Source organism: Ochotona princeps, chromosome 6 (genome assembly GCF_030435755.1).
Source record: "Ochotona princeps isolate mOchPri1 chromosome 6, mOchPri1.hap1, whole genome shotgun sequence".
Taxonomy (NCBI): Eukaryota; Metazoa; Chordata; class Mammalia; order Lagomorpha; family Ochotonidae; genus Ochotona; species Ochotona princeps.
In genome coordinates this window covers 66,922,397-66,941,793 of record NC_080837.1, presented here as the reverse complement: position 1 = coordinate 66,941,793, position 19,397 = coordinate 66,922,397, and the positions used below count along the sequence as shown (strand labels likewise).

Here is a 19,397-nt window from a genome sequence, read left to right as displayed (position 1 = left end):
TGAGATGAGTTTATCTTGGTAAAAAAAGTGAAATTCATACATGGCTTTTTTTTTTTTTTCAATTTTTAGTAATATGCATTATCTATTAACTCTTTCAAATCCTTCATATGCCTGTCTGTATGTATCAAGTAAATAGTATGATTTAAAAAAATAATAATAAAATAAAAAATTTTAAAAAATAAAATAAAAAATTGTAGGATAATATAAATACTGTGATGTTATATTTGCAAATAGAAACTACAGGTGTGTTTATAAATGCATATGTCTACATATAATTAGGATTGTTTAAAAAAATTGGAAAGATTTTTTTTTTTACTAAAAATTACTACTTTTATCTTCCTGTTAAGAATGTAATGGGAATATAAATAATCATGGAAACAACTCTAAATACCAAGGAAATGAAGAGTATAACAACTCTAAATACCAAGGAAATGAAGGGTATAACTTAAAATAACCCATTAATTTTGAAGAAGTAGTAATAAAATAAAACTGATACTTTTCTTGCTCCAAAAAATAATTATCATTGTTCAGAAAGATAGCATGTGAAATTTCAGTCATTGTTGAATACCTGAGATAACAAAATTTCTTTATGCATAATTCTTCAAGCCTGTTGTATGAGTCCATTTGATATTTTTGCTTTTTTTGATAAAAAATTAAAACTTCATTTTTTACTATATGACTAAAATTTGTTACCTACAAGAAAGTTAGTTTCTTGAAAGACTATATTTTCAATCTTTAAGACTTTGTTTTGTTTTATTTTAGCTTAAAACAATAGAAACCTTATTGGGTAGTACCTCCAAGATCGGAGAGGTGATTGTTCTTGGAATGATAACACAGTTAAAAGAGGTAAGTGAACAGGCCTCGCTCTTGGTGACAGATCTGCACCAGAGTGTTCCCCTCTCTGAAAACTCACCCCGGTCACCACGTAACCCTTCTGTTTGTCAGATCTCCCGGGTGGTCATCAGGAAGTAGGGTCTGTCCAGGTACCTGACAACAGTGTACCTGTGGGGTTTCTGAAGAAACAAAGCAGTAGGCCCCCGCCTGCCTTGGTGACACTGCTGGCTCCCATAGACAGAAGGACAGGAGTGTCCTTGCCTGTCCTCAGTCTGAGCCATCCCTGCCAGGATTCCTGTGAGGAGGCCGAGGCCCACGTTTTTATTCATTTGTTTTTCAAAAAATTTATGTAAAGGATAAATCTCACTTTTAAATGACAACCTGAGATGACTAGATTTATTAGTACATGGGAAAGCCATAAATAGGAATAGCTGATGTTTTCAAATCTGTTCTATATTCTTTTGTTCCAATTTTAGTATATATGCTGCTGAAGTGAACAATCTATATTCTATTGTTAAACTTGTCAGAATTTCAATTATTTTGTGATGGTACTTATTTTTATGTAAATGTGAACGCATTTCTTTTAAACATTTTTTCCTAGGGAAAATTTTTTCTAGAAGATCCTACTGGAACAGTACAACTAGATCTTACTAAGGCTATATCCTTTACTTTTATTCATGTTTTAAGGCCTATATCACATGAATTAGGGAAAATGATTATGTATCATTCTCAAATTTACCTGTTTGGGTTTCTAGTACAACTTGTCTTTAGTGGTAGCTGTAGGGAGGTACAGACATTATCCTACGCAAGGACACAACAGCATTAATTTCCCTTTACTGGAGAACGTGTATGTGTGTTTCTACTGTGTACTGTCTTTAATGTGTTAACAGTGTTCCAAACCGTTAACCAGGCTACAACTTAAATGAATCATAGGAACATTGATTCTCAACATTGTTAAAAGCATGGCCTAAGGTTGGTCTGTTCACAGTTTCCAGTGAGAAGTCTTCGACCTTGTTATTTAGAAATCCTGACAGGCTCAGAAGTCTTGCTGACTGTCTTACTGCTGAAAACTAGGTAATTATTTTCCTCAGCTGCTGTGCACCAGTTCCACAGTGGTCTCTACACAGAGACATGCTTTGTCTTAGCAGAAGGTAAGTAAGTTACTCTTCCTGTCCTCCTTCATGTACAGTAAAAACCATTTCTGTATTGTGTAAAGTAAGTTAATCCAATTAATTCTAAGGGCATTGATTATAAGATCATCTTTAGACCATTGATTATATGACCATCTAAGACCATCTGACACAATTCTTATGTTCTAAAAGGCTAACACTGTATGGGGTGATCAGAATATTCCAAAGTAGTGGTGACAACTAAACAACTTGTAGATATTATAAAAGCCACTGAATTGAACCTTTTAAATTAAGGGTGGGGTCAAGCATGGTAGCCTAGTGGCTATAGTCTTTGTCTTGTGAAGAATACAATGCAGTATGCATCTCTACCTCCAGATCAAAGAATGGACTCCCAGTGAAATTGTTAACTATATCTTGACAATCAGATGCTGGACTCTGCCGTTGTCCATGCCCGCAATGATGGACATGTGACAGTTTATGAAGAACTATACTATAGTAATAATACAGGAGAACTCAGTTGGTGGGGAGGGGTTTTGGAGAGGGGATAAGGGAAATTCCAGGGTTTATGGAACTATATCATAAAATGATAATAATAATAATAATAATAATAAAAGAGAAGTGCACTGGGATCCAATATATGGGCACTAGTTCATGTCCTGGTGGCTCCGCTTCCCATCCAGCTCCCTGCTTGTGGCCTGGCAAAGCAGTCAAGGATGGCCAAAAGCCTTGAGACCCTGCACCCATGTGGGAGACCTAGATAAAGCTCCTGGCTCCTGTCTTCAAATCGGCTCACCTCTGGCTGTTGCAGCTACTTAGGGAGTGAACCAGCAGGTGGAAGATCTTTCTCTGTCTCCTTTTCTTTAAATCTAAAAAAAAAAAAAAAGAAATATTATTATAGGAAAAATTAAGGGTAAATTATAATCTAATTTAGAAAAGAGGGGGACAAAAATCAACATTATAAAAAAAATTCTGAATCTATGCATCTAATCTCTACTCCAACAGGTGAAATTAAGAAGTGGAAGTTTTACTTTTGAGTTCATTTCTATTAGTGAACTTTTACAAATTGTCATTTTTACTTGAAAGACACACACACACACACACACTCCCCCCATTGGTTGGTACAGTTGTTAGCTGCCTATGACAGCTAGAATTAGGCCAGACTAAAGCCAGGAGCTAGAAACTGAAGCTAGGTCTCTCCTTAAGTAGCCGGAACCCATTTGCTTGAGCCATCATCTGGTGCCTCTCCAGATGCACATAGCAGGCACCAGCAATCACCGGCAGTACTCTGACTTCAGCCCAGGCACTCCAGCATGGGCGGTGGGTGTACCAAGTGATATCTTAATCACCTTGCCAAATGGCCACTCCTGTTTAATGAACTTTTATTTATAGAATTGAGACTAGGGCCCTGTGTGATGGCCTCGCAGCTAAAGTCCTCACCTTGAACACGCAGGGATCCCATATGGGTACGGGTTCTAATCCTGGCAGCTCCACTTCCCATCCAGCTCCCTGCTTGTGGCCTGGGAAAGCAGTCAAGGACGGCCCAAAGCCTTGGGCCCTTGCACCCGTGTGGGAGACCTGGAGGAAGTTCCTGGCTCCTGCTTCAGAATTACTCAGCTCCAGCTGCTGTGGCCACTTGGGGAGTGAATCATCAGACGGAAGATCTTCCTCTCTGTCTCTCCCCCTCTCTGTATATCTGACTGCAATAAAAATAAATCTTTAAAAAAAACTATAACTGAGACTTCTGGTAGGTCTGAAACTGGTATGCAGCTCTGTGAATTAGCAACTACCATACTTAGTTTTTTTCTCATTTTTTAAAGATTTATTTTTTTCATTGGAAAGTGAGATATACAGAGAGGAGAGATACAGAGGAAGATCTCTGTCTGTTGATTCACTTCCCATGTGGCCACAATGGCTGGAGCTGAGCTGATCTGAAGCCAGGAGCCAGTAGCTTCCTCTGGGTCTCCCATGCAGGTGCAGGGTTCCAATGCTTTGGGCCATCGTAGACTTTTTTCCCAGGTCACAAGCAGGGAGCTGGATGGGAAGTGGGGCTGCCGTGTTTAGAATCGGCGTCCATATGGGATCCTGGCGCATGCAAGACAAAGACTTTAGCTGCTAGGCTACTGTGCCAGGCCCTGTAGTTAGTTCTTAACACAAGAGACTAGCCCAGCGTTTTTTTCTTTGTGTAACTTGTCTTTCTTTCAAACAAGAGAATTAGACCAATGAAAATAATTTCTTACCTCTCTTTTTTTCAGGTTGGTTTGAAGATCAAGTATTTCATGTCAATGCCTTTGGGTTTCCACCCATTGAGCCCTCTAGTACCACCAGGTATAAAATGTTTGCTTGAATTTCTGTAGTTCTGTAGTGCTGAAGGTAGTGAGTATAACAGTATATCGTATCTCACTTGTTACAAGGTCTTAGACTTTGTGTCACAATGGAACTAGCAATGGAAAGTAAGTTAGCTGAGTGGCTTTTCTAAGTGAATTGGCCTAACGTTAATTATAATACTACCTTTATACTTTGTCTTTAAAAGGGGAAGATTTCCTGTCTCTCTGCCTTGCTTATGTACAGGGTAAATAAGAAGCTCACATAAGATAAGAGAGAGAAAAATATTTGCAAGAATGTAATTCCCATATTAATACAAATCTATCTGATATTTTGCTAAGGAATCAAAGTTTAAGAGGCAGCTTACAGCTCCTTACTTTATCATGGAGAGATGCACCTCTGCAGAGCTATTCCAGAGGGCCTGTGAGTCAGGAGAGTTCTGTGTCATGGGAAGTAGGTAGGCAGGGACTGATGATGGTGTTGATCTAGCTGGGGCTCCATATCGGCTCAGCTCTGGTTGTTGTGACCACTTGGGGAGTGAACCAGCGGATGGAAATCTTTCTCTCTGTCTCGCCTTCTCTCTGTAAATCTGCCTCTCCAATAAAAGTGGTGAGGTACTTTTTCTGAGTCTTCCACGCGGGTGCAGGGTCCCAATGCCTTGAGCTATCCGCTACTGCTTCCCCAGGCCACAAGCAGGGAGCTGGAAGTGGTGCAGCTGGGACACGAACCAGCTCCCCTATAGGATCCAGGTGCATGCAAGATGAGGATTTAGCCACTGAGCCATCGCACCAGGCCCAAAAATAAATGTTTCAAATGTTTTCCATTCAAATATGTAATGTTAAAAATTAAGTTGTTAAGTGTGTGCTTAAAGGACCAAGACAGAAATGAGCTGTCATAAGAACATTAAGGTAATAATTGTACTCAATACTTTTTCCCACTAGGATTATAAATTTTCCAGTTAGGATTATAAATTACATGTGTCTTACAATACCTTCAAAATAAAAGTAGGAAGTTTGTAATCTGATGATTGTCAATGGGCCCAACAACAAATATTTTACCGGTACTTTTTATGTTTGCTTTAGTCAGAATTACAGAGAGGAGAAAGAGTGAGAGAGATCTTCCATCCACTGGGTTCACTCTTCAGATGGTTGCAGTGACTGGAGCTGGGCCAGGCCAGGAGCCAAGAACTACTTCCGGGTTTCCTATGAGTGGCAGGAACCCAAAGATATCAGGCATTTTCTGCTGCTTTCCCAGCTCATTATCAGGGAGCTGGATCGAAAATGGAGCAGCTGGTACTCAAACCGGAGCCTCTATGGGATGCTGGCATTGCAGGTGAAAGTTTAACCTAGCGTGCCATAGGATGGGTCCCTTTAGTCCGTTTTAAACGATGTGCATTTAGCCTGTTACTTGTATATTAATTTCCTATTTCAGAGCGCTTCCTATCTCATTTTACAACATTGAAATAACTTTGTTTGCTTTTTTTTTTTTAAGTGCTATAAGAAGTACCCTGGTACTAGTCACTGAAAAAGATTAGATACAGAGAAGCTACGTTTGTAAATTAGAAAAATGTCCTTAATAGAATATCCACTAGAAGGTAGTAATTTTGTAATTTACAATCACATAGGGCATACTATGGAAATATCAATTTTTTTGGAGGACCTTCTAGTACATCAGTGAAGACTTCTGCAAAACTGAAACAACTAGAAGAGGAGAATAAAGATGCCATGTTTGTGTTCATCTCTGATGTTTGGTTGGACCAAGTAGAAGTACTGGAAAAGCTTCACACAATGTTCTCTGGTAGGTGGTACATTTTTTTCTATTCTCTTAAAACAATTATGAGGGGAGAAAAAACTATTATGAGGATTCAGTTCTTAAAGCTAAATACTTTTAAAAAAATGATCCTTTTGAGTGTTCTGTAAAAAATTTAATCAGAGGGCCCGGGATGGTGGCCTAGTGGCTAAAAGTCCTCGCCTTGAACATGCTGGGATCCCATATGGTCGCTGGTTCTAATCCTGGTGGCCCCACTTCCCATCCAGCTCCCTGCCTGTGGCCTGGGAAAGCAGTTGAGGACGGCCCAAAGCCTTGGGACCCTGCACCACATGGGTGACCTGGAAGAGCTGGCTTCAGATCAGTGCAGCTCTGGCCATTGCGTTCACTTGGGGAGTGAATCATTGGAGGGAAGCTCTTCCTCTCTGTATATCTGACTTTGCAATAAAAATAAAATAAATCTTTAAAAAAATTTTAATCATAAATGAGAGGTTTTAAACAAGATTTCTCTCTCTTTTTTTTGAAAGACTTATTTATTTGAAATGCTGAGTTACAAAGAGAGAGAGATCTACTTTCCATCTGCAGGTTTTGGCCAAAGCCAGGAGCCTGGAATTCCATCTTGTGTCCCACTTGGGTGGCAGGGATTTGGGGGATGGTGCTTGTGGCACTAGCATCACATATGGGTACTGGTTTGGGTCCCAGCTGCTCCCCTTCTGATCTAGCTCTCTGCTTGTGGCTTGGGAAAGCAACACAGGATGGCCCAGGGCCCTCCACCTCCACATGGGAAACCTGAAAGATGCTCTTAGCGTTCAGTTTGGAGCAGCCCAGCTCTGGCAGTTCGTACCATTGGGGAGTGAATCAGCAAATAGAAGACCTCTCTTTTTATCCTTTTCTAATTCTTTCAAGTAAAATAAATACAAAGTGTTTTAAAAACAAAAGACTTAACTTTTTCCATTTGAGAAACTAATTTTGTAAAAATGCGTGTGTGTTCATGATAAATAAAAATTAATCCTTAATTTAGAACAAGAGAGGAGATAAGAACTCGGGCTTTGGAATCCAATAGGATTATGTTGGTTACTTAAAGTGTATAAAGATACTTTGAAGATTAAATAAATTAATGAAGGGCTCTATTTTCAATAATGTTCAAATACGTTATTAAAAGAATCTACAGGCCCAGTGCAGTAACCTAGTGGCTGAAGTCCTCGCCTTGCATTGGCCAGGATCCCATGTGGGCACTGGTTCATGTCCTGGCAGCTCCACTTCCCATCCAGCTCCCTGCTTGTGGCCTGGGAAAGCAGTCGAGGACAGCCCAAAACCTTGGGACCTTGGACCTGCATGGGAGACCTGAAGAGGCTCCAGGCTCCTGGCTTCAGACTGGCACAGCTCCAACCGTTGCAACCACTTGGGGAATGAATCATCGGACATAAGATCTTCCTCTCTCTCCTCTTTTTTTGTTTTTTTAAAGATTTAGTTTTATTGCAAAGTCAGATATACAGAGAGGAGGAGAGACAGGAAGATCTTCCATCTGATGATTCACTCCCCAAGTGACCACAACGGCTGATCCGAAGTCAGGAGCCAGAAACTTCCTCCCAGTCTCCCACACGGGTGCAGGCTTTGAGCCGTCCTCTATGGCATGCAGGGAGCTGGATGGGAAGTGGAGCTGCCGGGATTAGAACTGGTGCCCATATGGGATACTGGTGTGTTCAAGGTGAGGACTTTAGCTGCTAGGCCATCGCGCAGGGCCCTATCTCTCCTCTTTGTGTATCTGACTTTCCAGTGAAAATAAATTTTAAAAATCTAACAACAACAAAAAGATTTATATTATTAAAAATATATGATTACAAGGTTTTATGTTGATTTCCATATGGCAAGAATGATATGTATTTATTCTTTTATTTTTTAGGTTATTCACCAGCACCTCCAACCTGTTTTATTCTGTGTGGTAATTTTTCATCTGCACCATATGGAAAAAATCAAGTTCAAGCTTTAAAAGGTATTGAGAATCCATTTCATACTTATATAAATGATAAAAAATTGTCCATAATATTTTGATATCATTCAAAAGATGTGGGTTGTATTTAATCAAATATAATTTGACTTTTTATGTGTATTTTATTAAAACTAAACTTATTATCACTTTGAAATTTTAGATGCTCTAAAAACTTTGGCAGACATAATATGTGAATACCCAAATATTCACCAAAGGTAATGGTCTCTACTGCTTTATTTTTAAATCCAAATAGTTTTGTTTAAAAACAAGAACAAAAATGAATCATAAGGTTTATAATTATGCTAATTAAGAAATTAAGGGAAGAAAGTTGAGAAATGAAATGGTTACAAGAGAGTGCTATTTTTAGGTGTTTTTTTTTGTGACATAAGTGTCTGGACCTTCGAACATGAGTCACTAGCCACATGTCTCTTCATGTTTGAGGTTAAATAAAACTCAAATTCAACTCATTAGCTATGCTAGCTGTTCTTCACATGCCTGGTAATTGAACAGAACAGATATAGGACATTTCTTTCATCCCATTGTTAGGCTGTGTTCATCTGGAAACATTTTTACTTCATTTAGTTGTGAGCTTTTTTGGTTTCATTATTCATTTATTTATTTGAGAATTAACTCCATTCCCCTGGTTTGTGCCCCAAATGCCTGCAGTATCCTGATGTTCCATGTGGATGGTAGAGGCCCCTTGAGCCATCACCTGCTGCTTCCCAATCTGCCCATTAGCAGGAAGCTGGGGTTGAGTGCAGAGGTGGGACTCAAACCCAGGCATTCCAAGATGGTGTCCAGGTGTTCCAAGTAATAGAACTGCAAGACCAAATGCCTGCCACAGGAGTTTTTTAAAACTCATGATTTAAAAAAAAAAATCATGATTCTGTTGAAGATAGTCTGTTGTTTCTGGACCACTGGATAGTGTTTCTTTTCCTAATCGATTGTGTTGATTTTTGCTGCAGTAGTCGTTTTGTGTTTGTACCTGGTCCAGAGGACCCTGGATTTGGTTCCATCTTACCAAGGTAGGTTTTCTCAGATTTTTGCACTAGTTAAGAACATTTTGTAAAATTGTAAAAATATGTTCTGTATCAAATAACTTGCTTTCATTCATAGGCCACCACTTGCTGAAAGCATCACTAATGAGTTCAGACAGAGGGTACCATTTTCAGTTTTTACTACTAATCCTTGCAGGTAAATATGAACAATTTGTTGTAAACTCTTTTCCTTGTCATGTAAAACCAACTCATTTCTAAACTCCCAAAAGAAAATTCATTTTTTAATTTTGGTCTTCCCAAAACTGGACTGTTTTATTATATTTAACTAACACATTCATCAGGATTTTGATGCTTGAATTGCTTTTGATTGCTGGGTGAATTAAAAATAGATATTATATATTCCTTAAGAAAGTGTGAAAAGATTACAAATGTACTGTTTGTGCTGTCTGCGTTATCAGTCTTTGGTTCATTTCTGTTTGCTGTCTGCATTCATTCCTTCAGTGACGTTATCCTGTCCCATGGCTGTATGTATTGGCAACTATCCACTTTTATCCCTAGCTCACGTCTTTCTTAATCTCCTGTGTCTCGCTGCACAATCAGCTCCTCTGGAGTGTCTAGTAGACACCTTGACCATGAACTTCTAATCTTGCTCCCCTGCCACCACCATACTGACTAGCCTTCCCCATGTTATTCATGGCACCTTTGATGTTCTAGTTGCTCAGATCAAATATTTTAGATACTCTTCACAAATGCAGTGTTTCAGCAAGTCGTTAATACTTCAGAATATTCACAGAATCGGACCACTTCTCTCCACCTATTACAGGTTACTGTAATGGCCTCCCACCCAGTCTCTTAACTGTCACTCTTCCCTCAACGTCCTGGCCGAGGGAGGCAAGCAGAATGTGTCCTCTTTCCCAGTGCTGAAAGGTGGGGTCCTTCTGGAGCTTCAGTAATGATGCATCCCTTGCAGTGGTGGCCCAGGCTGTCCCCTCTGATTTCCTCACCTGCCCAGTGCTGCTTCTGCCCTGGCGGTCCCTGCGTGTGGAGACACTCACCCAACAAGCCTGCACCACATCACTCTTCAGTGCAAGCCCTGCCTCTATGCTCAGCCTGGTGCCCTCTCTGCCTACATGTCATCCCCCTTAGTCTGACTTCATCCTTTTTGCATTATACCATGTACTAGCATGTTTTTGGTTTACTTTTTCTGCTGCCCTGATTAGAATGTAAATTGCTTGAGGGGCCAAGGTTTTCATTGTCCGTTCATGCCCTGAACAGAGCACATCAAGTTCAGTAACTGCTGAATGACTAGATGGGCAGACGCAGGTGCAACTTTTGCTGTAATAAAGAGCAACAAGAAGTGATGGCTCTCTGTTGTGTGACATTTGATTTTGAAATGATTTCTTATTTCTCAGGAAGTCAAGATTTGACCACTGTTTTCATTTCAGAATTCAGTATTGTACACAGGAAATCATTGTCTTTCGTGAAGACTTGGTGAATAAGATGTGCAGGAATTGTGTCCGTTTTCCTAGCAGCAATCTGGACATCCCCAGTCATGTAAGTCACACCTGTCTCATCTGAACACATTGCTGTGACCATGTCAGCATTTCTCAGGCAGAACAGAGAAAGAAATGTCTTTGGAAATTTTAATAAAACCCTTAAGTTGTACCTCAAAATATGATTGTTTAATAAGATGCTTATATTTATCATGTTTACTACATGGATGTGCACTGTTGTATCCTACAGTGCCAGCGTTCCCTGACACAGAAAGGTAGTTTAAAAAGTTTGCGGAAAAACTGAATTCAAAGAGAAGCTTATTTTTGGTGCAAGAAATTTGTAATCTCTGGCTCATCTTTGTGTAAACACTTTCATAACATATCCCAAAGCTGTTCAGTTCAAAACTTTTCCAACTGTTTCAAATTTTCTATGTCCCTTTGGAAATGAATATTTAATTGAATTTCATGTTTCAGTATTTTCATTTTTACAAAGTATCTGAAGTTAGTTTTTTTTTTTTTTTTAATGTTCCCTTGCAGTTTGTAAAGACTGTGTTATCCCAGGGACATCTGACTCCTCTACCTCTTTACGTCAGCCCAGTGTACTGGGCCTATGATTACACCCTGAGAGTGTACCCTGTGCCTGATCTACTCGTCATTGCAGACAAATACGATCCTTTCACTGTGACCAACACTGGATGCCTCTGCATAAACCCTGTAAGAGTGTGCCAAGCCTGGTATAGTCATCATTTGCTTCTTCCAGGTCTCCCACATCGATGCAAAGCCCTCAGGCCATACATATGTATATAAATATAAACCCTTCTTGTTACTTAGGTTAGTGAGTGTCTACTGTGGGGAGGCATTGGGTTGGGTGCAGAGATGTGGAAGGTCTATGTGTTCAGTCACTTTTTTCTCATAACAGACAAACTTGTGGGATTCCTGCTTAGTTGCTTTGGGGGCACACTGAAAGTGTAAACCTGTATTTCCATTGAGGAAGGGGCAAGACAGGCTTTTGAACATATTTAAGTATCTTGCATGAATATTTGGCATTACATAGTACTGTTTTTGTTTCTTGTTATGAATAAAACAGACTTTTAGAATTTTATTTCTTAAGTTTGCAAAGAGGTTTAAAGTCACTGATTAATCAAGAACATACAAAAAGTTAGATTTTAGAACTTAAACATGGTAAGATTATTCTTAACCTCCATTATACATCTAAATGTTTTATTTATACTTTGACATATATTTCCTGATTTATACGTGTGCATGTATGAACATAGATTATTCATATACTTTTACAATAATATTCATTATATCTGGGCTGTACTTACTTATGTACTGTTTATGTCTTGTTCTAAGTACATCCACTCCCAATCCTATATAGCATTAGACTATCAGGTCAACTTTAAAGACTTGCTCTCAGTGGAGGTGTTTTTATAGGAAAAGTCTCTGTGCATTAAGATCATGCTAAAATCTGTCATGTTATTTCAGTCATATTTTGTAACTATTTTTGATTCATGGTCAAGGTGTCAGATTTAAAATATAGGGATTTTTTAAATAAAAATTGAATATTCTCTTAGGCATTTTTTCTCCACAGGGATCTTTTCCAAGAAGTGGATTTTCATTCAAAGTTTTTTACCCTTCCAGTAAAACAGCAGAAGACAGGTAAGTGTGTCCACAGTATGAGTAAGGGGCTAAACATCGCACATTTCCTAGATGTGCCGAGATAAATTTTAAATGTTGCCTGCAGTGAGTGACCCATGAGGAATTCTAGAATTATCAGAATCATTTGTAGCTGCAGGAACACTGCCCAGGTCAGCCTTGAGTGGCCAAGGTCCAGACAGCTGCCTCCCAGGGTGCACGCGAGCTGGAAGCTGGAGTCAGGAGCACAGCTGAACTCAAAAGCTAGGCCCTGTGACAGGGCATATGGGATCTCAACTGACAGCTCCACCATGAGCTGCCTTTCCTGGGGAGTTTATATATACATACATATTTGTGTATGCTTCCTCAGAACTTTTCTATCTAAATTGCCAAGCTATAAAGGAAGGAATTAATGCAATTGTAATAATGTACTTGCTAACTGAAAAAAGGTATAGTATGCATCATGCTATTTTTCTGTATATGTGGTTTATTTTTTTGTATGTGTATATATTTATATATTTTAAATAATATGTAAATATTTAAAGTCAGATATACAGAGAGGAGAGACAGAGAGGAAAATCTTCTGATGATTCACTCCCCAAGTGGCCACAACACCCAGGGCTGTGCCAGCGTGAAGCCAGGAGCCTGGAGCCTCTTCCGGGTCTTCCATGCAGGTGCAGGATCCCAAGGCCTTGGGCTATCCTCTGCTGCTTTCCCAGGCCACAAGCAGGGAGCTGGATGGGAAGTGGGGCCGCTGGGATTAAAACAGGCACCCATATAGGATCCCAGTACATGCAGGGCAAGGACTTAAGCCACTGGGCTAGGCTACTACACCGGGCCCTTCTGTATGTGGTTTAAAAGCCTAAGTCCGGGCCCGGTGGCGTGGCCTAGCGGCTAAAGTCCTCACCTTGAACACGCCGGGATCCCATAGGGCGCCGGTTCTAATCCCAGCAGCTCCACTTCCCATCCAGCTCCCTGCTTGTGGCCTGGGAAAGCAGTCCAGGACGGCCCAAAGCCTTGGGACCCTGCACCCGCGTGGGAGACCTGGAAGAGGTTCCAGGTTCCCGGCTTCGGATTGGCACGCATTTGCCCGTTGCGGCTCACTTGGGGGGTGAATCATCGGACGGAAGAGCTTCCTCTGTGTATATCTGGCTGTAATAAAATGAATAAATCTTTAAAAAAAAAAAGCCCAAGCCCACATATATATGTGGTTATATGAGGTTTTTTCCCCCCCTTCTTTGATTACACTATATTTTCTGTTTACTTGTTTTCAGGGGCAGAAATGGGGTGTAAGGCTATTTTTAGGACCCCCTACTGAACTTTGAATAATATGCCTGCACTAATGTTTTTTAAGAAAAACTGCAACTAAATATTAAGAAATGTACAAAATCCAGGTTTCTATAATATGTAACTTAGTGATTTTTGTTTCTATTTTCAGCAAGCTTCAAGGCTTTTGAGATTCTTAAAGCCCATCTGAAGAAACAGAATTCAACATGTTCTACTTGATGGAATTTTTGCTTCAGCTTTTGTTATTTTTAATTTACATAAAATGAGTAATTTCACATTTTACATAATACAGATTTGTAAATAAATGGTTTTTCCTTCCCCTTTAATTCCCCCTTTATTACTTTTCTCCAAATTATTAAAATAGCAAATTCATTTGCTTCATAGTAACAGGCTTAACTTCCCAACATTTAAAGGTATCATGACATAGCAAACAGAGAAAGAAAAAAAAATAAAACTACATATTAGTATAAGTAAACAAAAATAACAACAGAAATGCTATCATTACTCAGCAGAAGAGCCATTTGCTCTATACAGCAGTTAGTTGCCCATATTGCTAATCTTAGAGCACTGTGTGTCAGTTTTCACAGGTCATAGAGCACTGGAATTTGTCTTTAGGACTTAGAATGGTTTCTAGCTGTGTCTGTTTTGTTGCAAATGATAAGATTTCACTTTTTATGGCTGAGTAGTATTCCATTTGGGGGTATATACTGCATTTTATCAGTTGATAAGCATCTGGGTTGATTCCACATCTTAGTTGTTGTACGGGCAGCTCACATATGCATATTTCATTTCTTTTGGATATATTTCCCAGAAGTGGGCTGGGTGGGTTATATAGTAAATCTAGGTTCAGATGTCTGAGGAATCTCCATAGTGCTTGAACTAGTTTACATTCTAGCCAGCATTTATGGTTTAATTTCTTTATAATGGCCATTCCCATTGAGATTAGGAAGAACCTCAATGTGGTTTTTACTTGCATTTCCCTGCTAGAAAACTTTAGTATTTTTTCATGTCTGTTATCCATTTGAATTTCTCCCCTAACCTGGCTCTCAGATGTGTGAGTGGGTGTTGCTGCCTAGTTGGGGAGACCCCTAACCACTCCTACTAGACCTGCCCCAGGCCCAGCTTTCTTGTATGCAAGTGGGTGCTGCAGTTTGGCTTGGCCTGGCCTGCCCCCAGACCTGGCTCTCGCTGTCTGCTGTATGGCTTCCGAGGCCACACGTCTGCACAGTATCTCTGCTGTCCCAAATGTTGCTTTTGAAGGATCTCCAGCATCTTCCTCTGGAGATACACTTCCTCTGCTTCTCCACTCGAGTCCATCATCAAAATCCACAAGTCTGCTCCCTCTTCAGCTTTCTTGGAATCCTAACCCATTTTATGTAATTTTGACATTAAGTTAAAATAAACTTAACATGAACTTTAGAATGATCTTGGGCCCGGCGGCGTGGCCTAGCAACTAAAGTCCTCACCTTGTACACGGCGGGATCCCATATGGGCGCCAGTTCTAATCCCGGCAGCTCCACTTCCCATCCAGCTCCCTGCTTGTGGCCTGGGAAAGCAGTTGAGGACGGCCCAATGCATTGGGACCCTGCACCCACGTGGGAGACCCGGAAGAGGTTCCAGGTTCCCGGCTTCGGATCGGCCCAGCACCGGCCGTTGCGGGTCACTTGGGGAGTGAATCATCGGACGGAAGATCTTCCTCTCTGTCTCTCCTCCTCTGTGTATATCTGGCTGTAATAAAATGAATAAATCTTTAAAAAAAAAAAAAGATCTTGAATTTGTATCTTAAGAAATTCTGACGCTAAATTATAACATGATACGCTTCATAAAGCTTTACAGAAAAGTTTCCTACAGCCTTTAATGAAATATGCAGATATGTATAAAGACATACTGTGGGCTAGCACTCAGATGTATGGACCCCTGCTGCCCATGTCGGAGACCTGGGTGGAGCTCCTGGCTCCAGACACTTGACCCATTCCAGATTTTCATTTTATTTTATTTTTATTGGAAAGTTAGATATACAGAGAGGAAGATCTTTCATGTGATGATTCACTCCCCAAGTGACCACAACAGCCAGAGCTGCACCATTCCAAAGCCAGGAGCCAGGAGCTTCTTCCGGGTCTCCTACACGGGTGCAAGGTCCCAAGGCTTTGGGCCGTCTTCGACTGTTTTCCCAGGCCACAAGCAGGGACCTGGATGGGAAGTGGGGCTGCTGGCATTAGAACTGGTACCCATATGGGATCCTGGTGTGCAACGCGAGGACTTTAGCTGCTAGGCTACTGAGCCGGGCCCCCTAATTTTAATAATTTTTTAAAAAGCTTAACAAATTGTGTAAAGAGCCTAGACTATACATGGTTCTTCCTTTTCAAATGTATGAAAACCAGCAGTGAGACAGAGATATCTTTCATACACTGGTTCACTCTTCAAATGCCTATGATACCTGGGGCTGGGCCAGACCAAAGCCAGAAGTCTGGAACTCCATCTGCATCTCCCATGTATATATCAGGAAACCAGGTATTTGAGGCATCATGTGCTGCTCCCCCAGGGTGCACATTAACAAGAGCTGGATTGGAAGAGACACTAGGAGTCAGTCCATGCATTATGAGAAAGGATCCCAAGTGCTGGCTTTTTCTTAAGATTTGTTTTTATTGGAAAGGCAGATTTTACAGGCAGAAGATGTACCTGCCCACTGGTTCCCTCCCCAAGTGGCTGCAATGGCTGCAGCTGAGCTGATCTGACGCCAGGAGCCTCTTGTGGGTCTCCCACGTGGGGACAGAATCCCAAAGCTTTAGGCAATCCTTCACTGTTTTCCCAGGCCACAGCAGGAGTTCTACTGACTTTGAACATGGCTACAGTGAAGGAGAAAGTCCTCAAGAGTTTTAATCTGAATGTTGTGATGTAGAAAGGAGAAAGTGGCAATGTTGCTATGTGAAATGAAGATGGAAAATTTGCTAGTATCAAAAGGGTTCCAATTATAGAAGAGCAGGAGTTGATGATGTTTAATTTAAAGAATAGTCTAGAGCTGGCCCGGTAGGCTAGAGGCTGCCTGCTTGCGTTGCACGCACTGGGATCCCATTTGGAGGCCGGTTTGTATCCTAGCTGCTCCACTTCCCACCCATTTTTAAAGATTTATTTAAACCTTAAAAGAAAGTCTAGAAAAACTGAAGCTTAGATGAAATAAAGGCATAATTTTTTAAAAAGATTTATTTTTTTATTGGAAAGTCAGATATACAGACACAGAGAGAGGAAAATCTTCCAGCTGATGATTCACTGCCCAAGTGGCCACAACGGCTGGAGCTGAGCCGATCCATAGCCAGGAGCCCGAAGCTTCTTCCGGGTCTCTTCAAACCAGTTCCCTGCTAATGTGCCTGGGAAAGTAGTGGAAGATGGCCTAATGTATGTATGGGTCACTGCTACCCTCTTGAGCACGGATGGAACCTGGCTCCTGGCTTCAATCAGGCCAAGCCTCAGCCATTGCAGCATTTGCAAAATGGCCCAGGAGATGAAAGATTTCTCTTTATAACTTTCCAAATAAAATAAATCTTAAAAAAAAAAAAATCAGATAGGGCCTGGCACAGTAGCCTAGAAACTAAACTCCTTGCCTTGCAAGCGCTGGGATCCCATATTTTACCGGTTCTAATCCCTGCGGCCCATTTCCCATCCAGCTCCCTGCTTGTGCCCTGGGAAAGCACTCAAGGATGGCCCAAAGCCTTGGGACCCTGCACCTGTGAGGGAGGCCTGGAAGACACTCCTGCCTCCTGGGTTCAGATTGGCTCGACTCAGCTCTGGCCATTGCGGCCACCTGGGGAGTGAATCGGCGGATGGAGGATCTTCCCCTGTCTCTTCTCTATGCATATCTACTTTCTAATAAAAATCAATCTTAATTTAAAAAAAATCAGATAAAAGTACCCCTTACTCTTTTAAAAGAAACTGCTTCTGTAATTAAAGTTGAGGTGTTTTGAGATCTTTTTAGCCTCAGTTAGTGGCTACAAAGACAGGATACACTTGTACCTGATGAGGTAGAGTGAGATCAAGCTGTTATCACCCGCCAGCTGCCACAAGCAAGCAGTGAGTCAGCAAAGGCAGGAGTGAGCACCGGCCCTGTGCAGAGCTGAGGAAGGAATCCGCGGTCTGAAGTGTGGGGCAGGACAGGCACAGGAGCCCGTGACTGGTGACGGCCTGAGCAGACCTCAGACTGCCAGGGCTTCCTGTAACTCAGAACCTCGGAGGCAGCGACACTGGCTCCAGTAATCGGGTTTCTGCCACCCACATGGAAAATCTACATAAAGTGCCCAACGTGGGCTCTTGCGTTAGCTTAGAGGCATTTGCAGAGTAAACCAGAAGATGAGGGCTATTAAAAAACTGTTAGGAGAATGAGAGAGCTCATTTCCACTTCGCATGTTCTCTACCAATCACAAACACCCATGGTACCTGAAAAGGGCCACCACAAGCCTGTCATTTCCTTTAACTTCTTTAAAAAAATTAGTGGAAGGTATTACTTTACCTACTTGACAAATAAGCTGTATAGCCTAGTTTGAACATATTTATTTAGCTGAGATCTGTCTATTAAAGAATCATAATATATGTATTATTTTGCATCTTATACCCTTCTTTTAAAAAAATGCTTGTTAAGATGAGTCAAAGAGAGGCAGAAACAAGATCTTCCTCTTGCTGGCTCACTCCTCAAACTGCCCCAGCAGCTGGGGCTATGCCAGCTCAGATCCAGGCTCCTGGACTTCTTTCAGATCTCCCCTGTGGGTTCAAGGGCCCAATAATTTGGGCCATTCTCTGTTTTCCCAGGCACATGAACAGGGAGCTAGATTCAAAGTGGAGCACCTAGGCCTTGAACCAGCGCCTATATGAGATGCTGATTTTTTTTTTTGCAGATAGTGGGTTAACGCACTAAGCCACAACACCAGCCTCATTGTATAAATTTTAAGAGTACAGTTAGCGGGCCCGGCTGGTGGCCTAGCAACTAAAGTCCTCGCCTTGAATACACCGGGATCCCATATAGGCGCCGGTTCTAATCCCGGCAGCTCCACTTCCCATCCAGCTCCCTGCTTGTGGCCTGGGAAGGCAGTAGAGGACAGCCCAAAGCCTTGGGACCCTGCACCCACGTGGGAGACCTGGAAGAGGTTCCAGGTTCCCGGCTTCGGATTGGTGCAGCACCAGCTGTTGTGGCTCACTTGGGGAGTGAATCATCGGACGGAGGATCTTCCTCTCCGTCTCTACTCCTCTCCGTATATCTGATTTTGCAATAAAAATAAATAAATCTTTAAGAAAAAAGAGTACAGTTAGCTCAGAGGGCTGATAAGCATAGTCTTGAGTGACTCCCACATTTATAGAACTGACAGTAGAGCCATAAAAGAAGAGACAGGTGAGCTTGGTGTTCTGCAAACCCGGAGAAAAAGCTTTGTTGGAGGGGGCAGTCACCTTTGAATGCTATCATGATTTGGGAAAGGAGAAGCCTCATGGGCTGTTTCCTGTCATTGTAAGACTGACACTTAAGGATTATATTCAAATGGAGACCTCAAATGGACAGCTGCATTTATTCCAGAGGTCTGGAATTCAGAACCTGAGGTATGTGCATTTTGAGTGCAAGCATTTGATTAGGGGAGAATACAGGGAGAGACAGAAAGAGAGAGACAGAAAGAGAGACAGACAGACAAGAGTCCCAGCATTGGGTCATTTCTGCCTAGAAGTTGAACAGAGGGGCCGGTGCAGTGGTGCAGCCAGCAGAATTGCTGCCTGTGACTTCAGCATCCCACATGGACACTGGTTCGTGTCCCAGCTGCTCCACTTCGGACCCAGCACCCTACCAATGCTTAGAAGGCAGGAGAGAATGACTTAAACGGTTCCTGCCACTTATGGGAGATCTGGATGAAACTCCTGGCTTTGGCCTGGCACAGCTCCATCACGGCCATCTGGAGAGCGAACCACT

At 41.5% G+C, this 19,397-nt stretch overlaps 1 protein-coding gene across 1 annotated transcript in view; it reads left to right on the top strand.

Annotated features, from left to right (window-relative positions):
• The window catches only part of POLE2 (DNA polymerase epsilon 2, accessory subunit), a 28,766-nt gene extending 15,078 nt beyond the window's left edge, over nucleotides 1-13,688 (top strand). The window contains exons 7-19 of the mRNA XM_058666389.1: nucleotides 763-846; nucleotides 1,436-1,492; nucleotides 1,937-1,985; nucleotides 4,217-4,289; nucleotides 5,911-6,083; nucleotides 7,957-8,046; nucleotides 8,204-8,258; nucleotides 9,009-9,068; nucleotides 9,160-9,237; nucleotides 10,487-10,595; nucleotides 11,072-11,248; nucleotides 12,129-12,196; nucleotides 13,611-13,688. Of these exons, the coding sequence (XP_058522372.1) occupies nucleotides 763-846; nucleotides 1,436-1,492; nucleotides 1,937-1,985; nucleotides 4,217-4,289; nucleotides 5,911-6,083; nucleotides 7,957-8,046; nucleotides 8,204-8,258; nucleotides 9,009-9,068; nucleotides 9,160-9,237; nucleotides 10,487-10,595; nucleotides 11,072-11,248; nucleotides 12,129-12,196; nucleotides 13,611-13,629 (1,092 nt within the window). The 3' untranslated portion in view covers nucleotides 13,630-13,688. The remainder of the gene's footprint in view (nucleotides 1-762; nucleotides 847-1,435; nucleotides 1,493-1,936; nucleotides 1,986-4,216; nucleotides 4,290-5,910; nucleotides 6,084-7,956; nucleotides 8,047-8,203; nucleotides 8,259-9,008; nucleotides 9,069-9,159; nucleotides 9,238-10,486; nucleotides 10,596-11,071; nucleotides 11,249-12,128; nucleotides 12,197-13,610) is intronic.
• The last annotated feature ends 5,709 nt before the right edge of the window (nucleotides 13,689-19,397 follow it).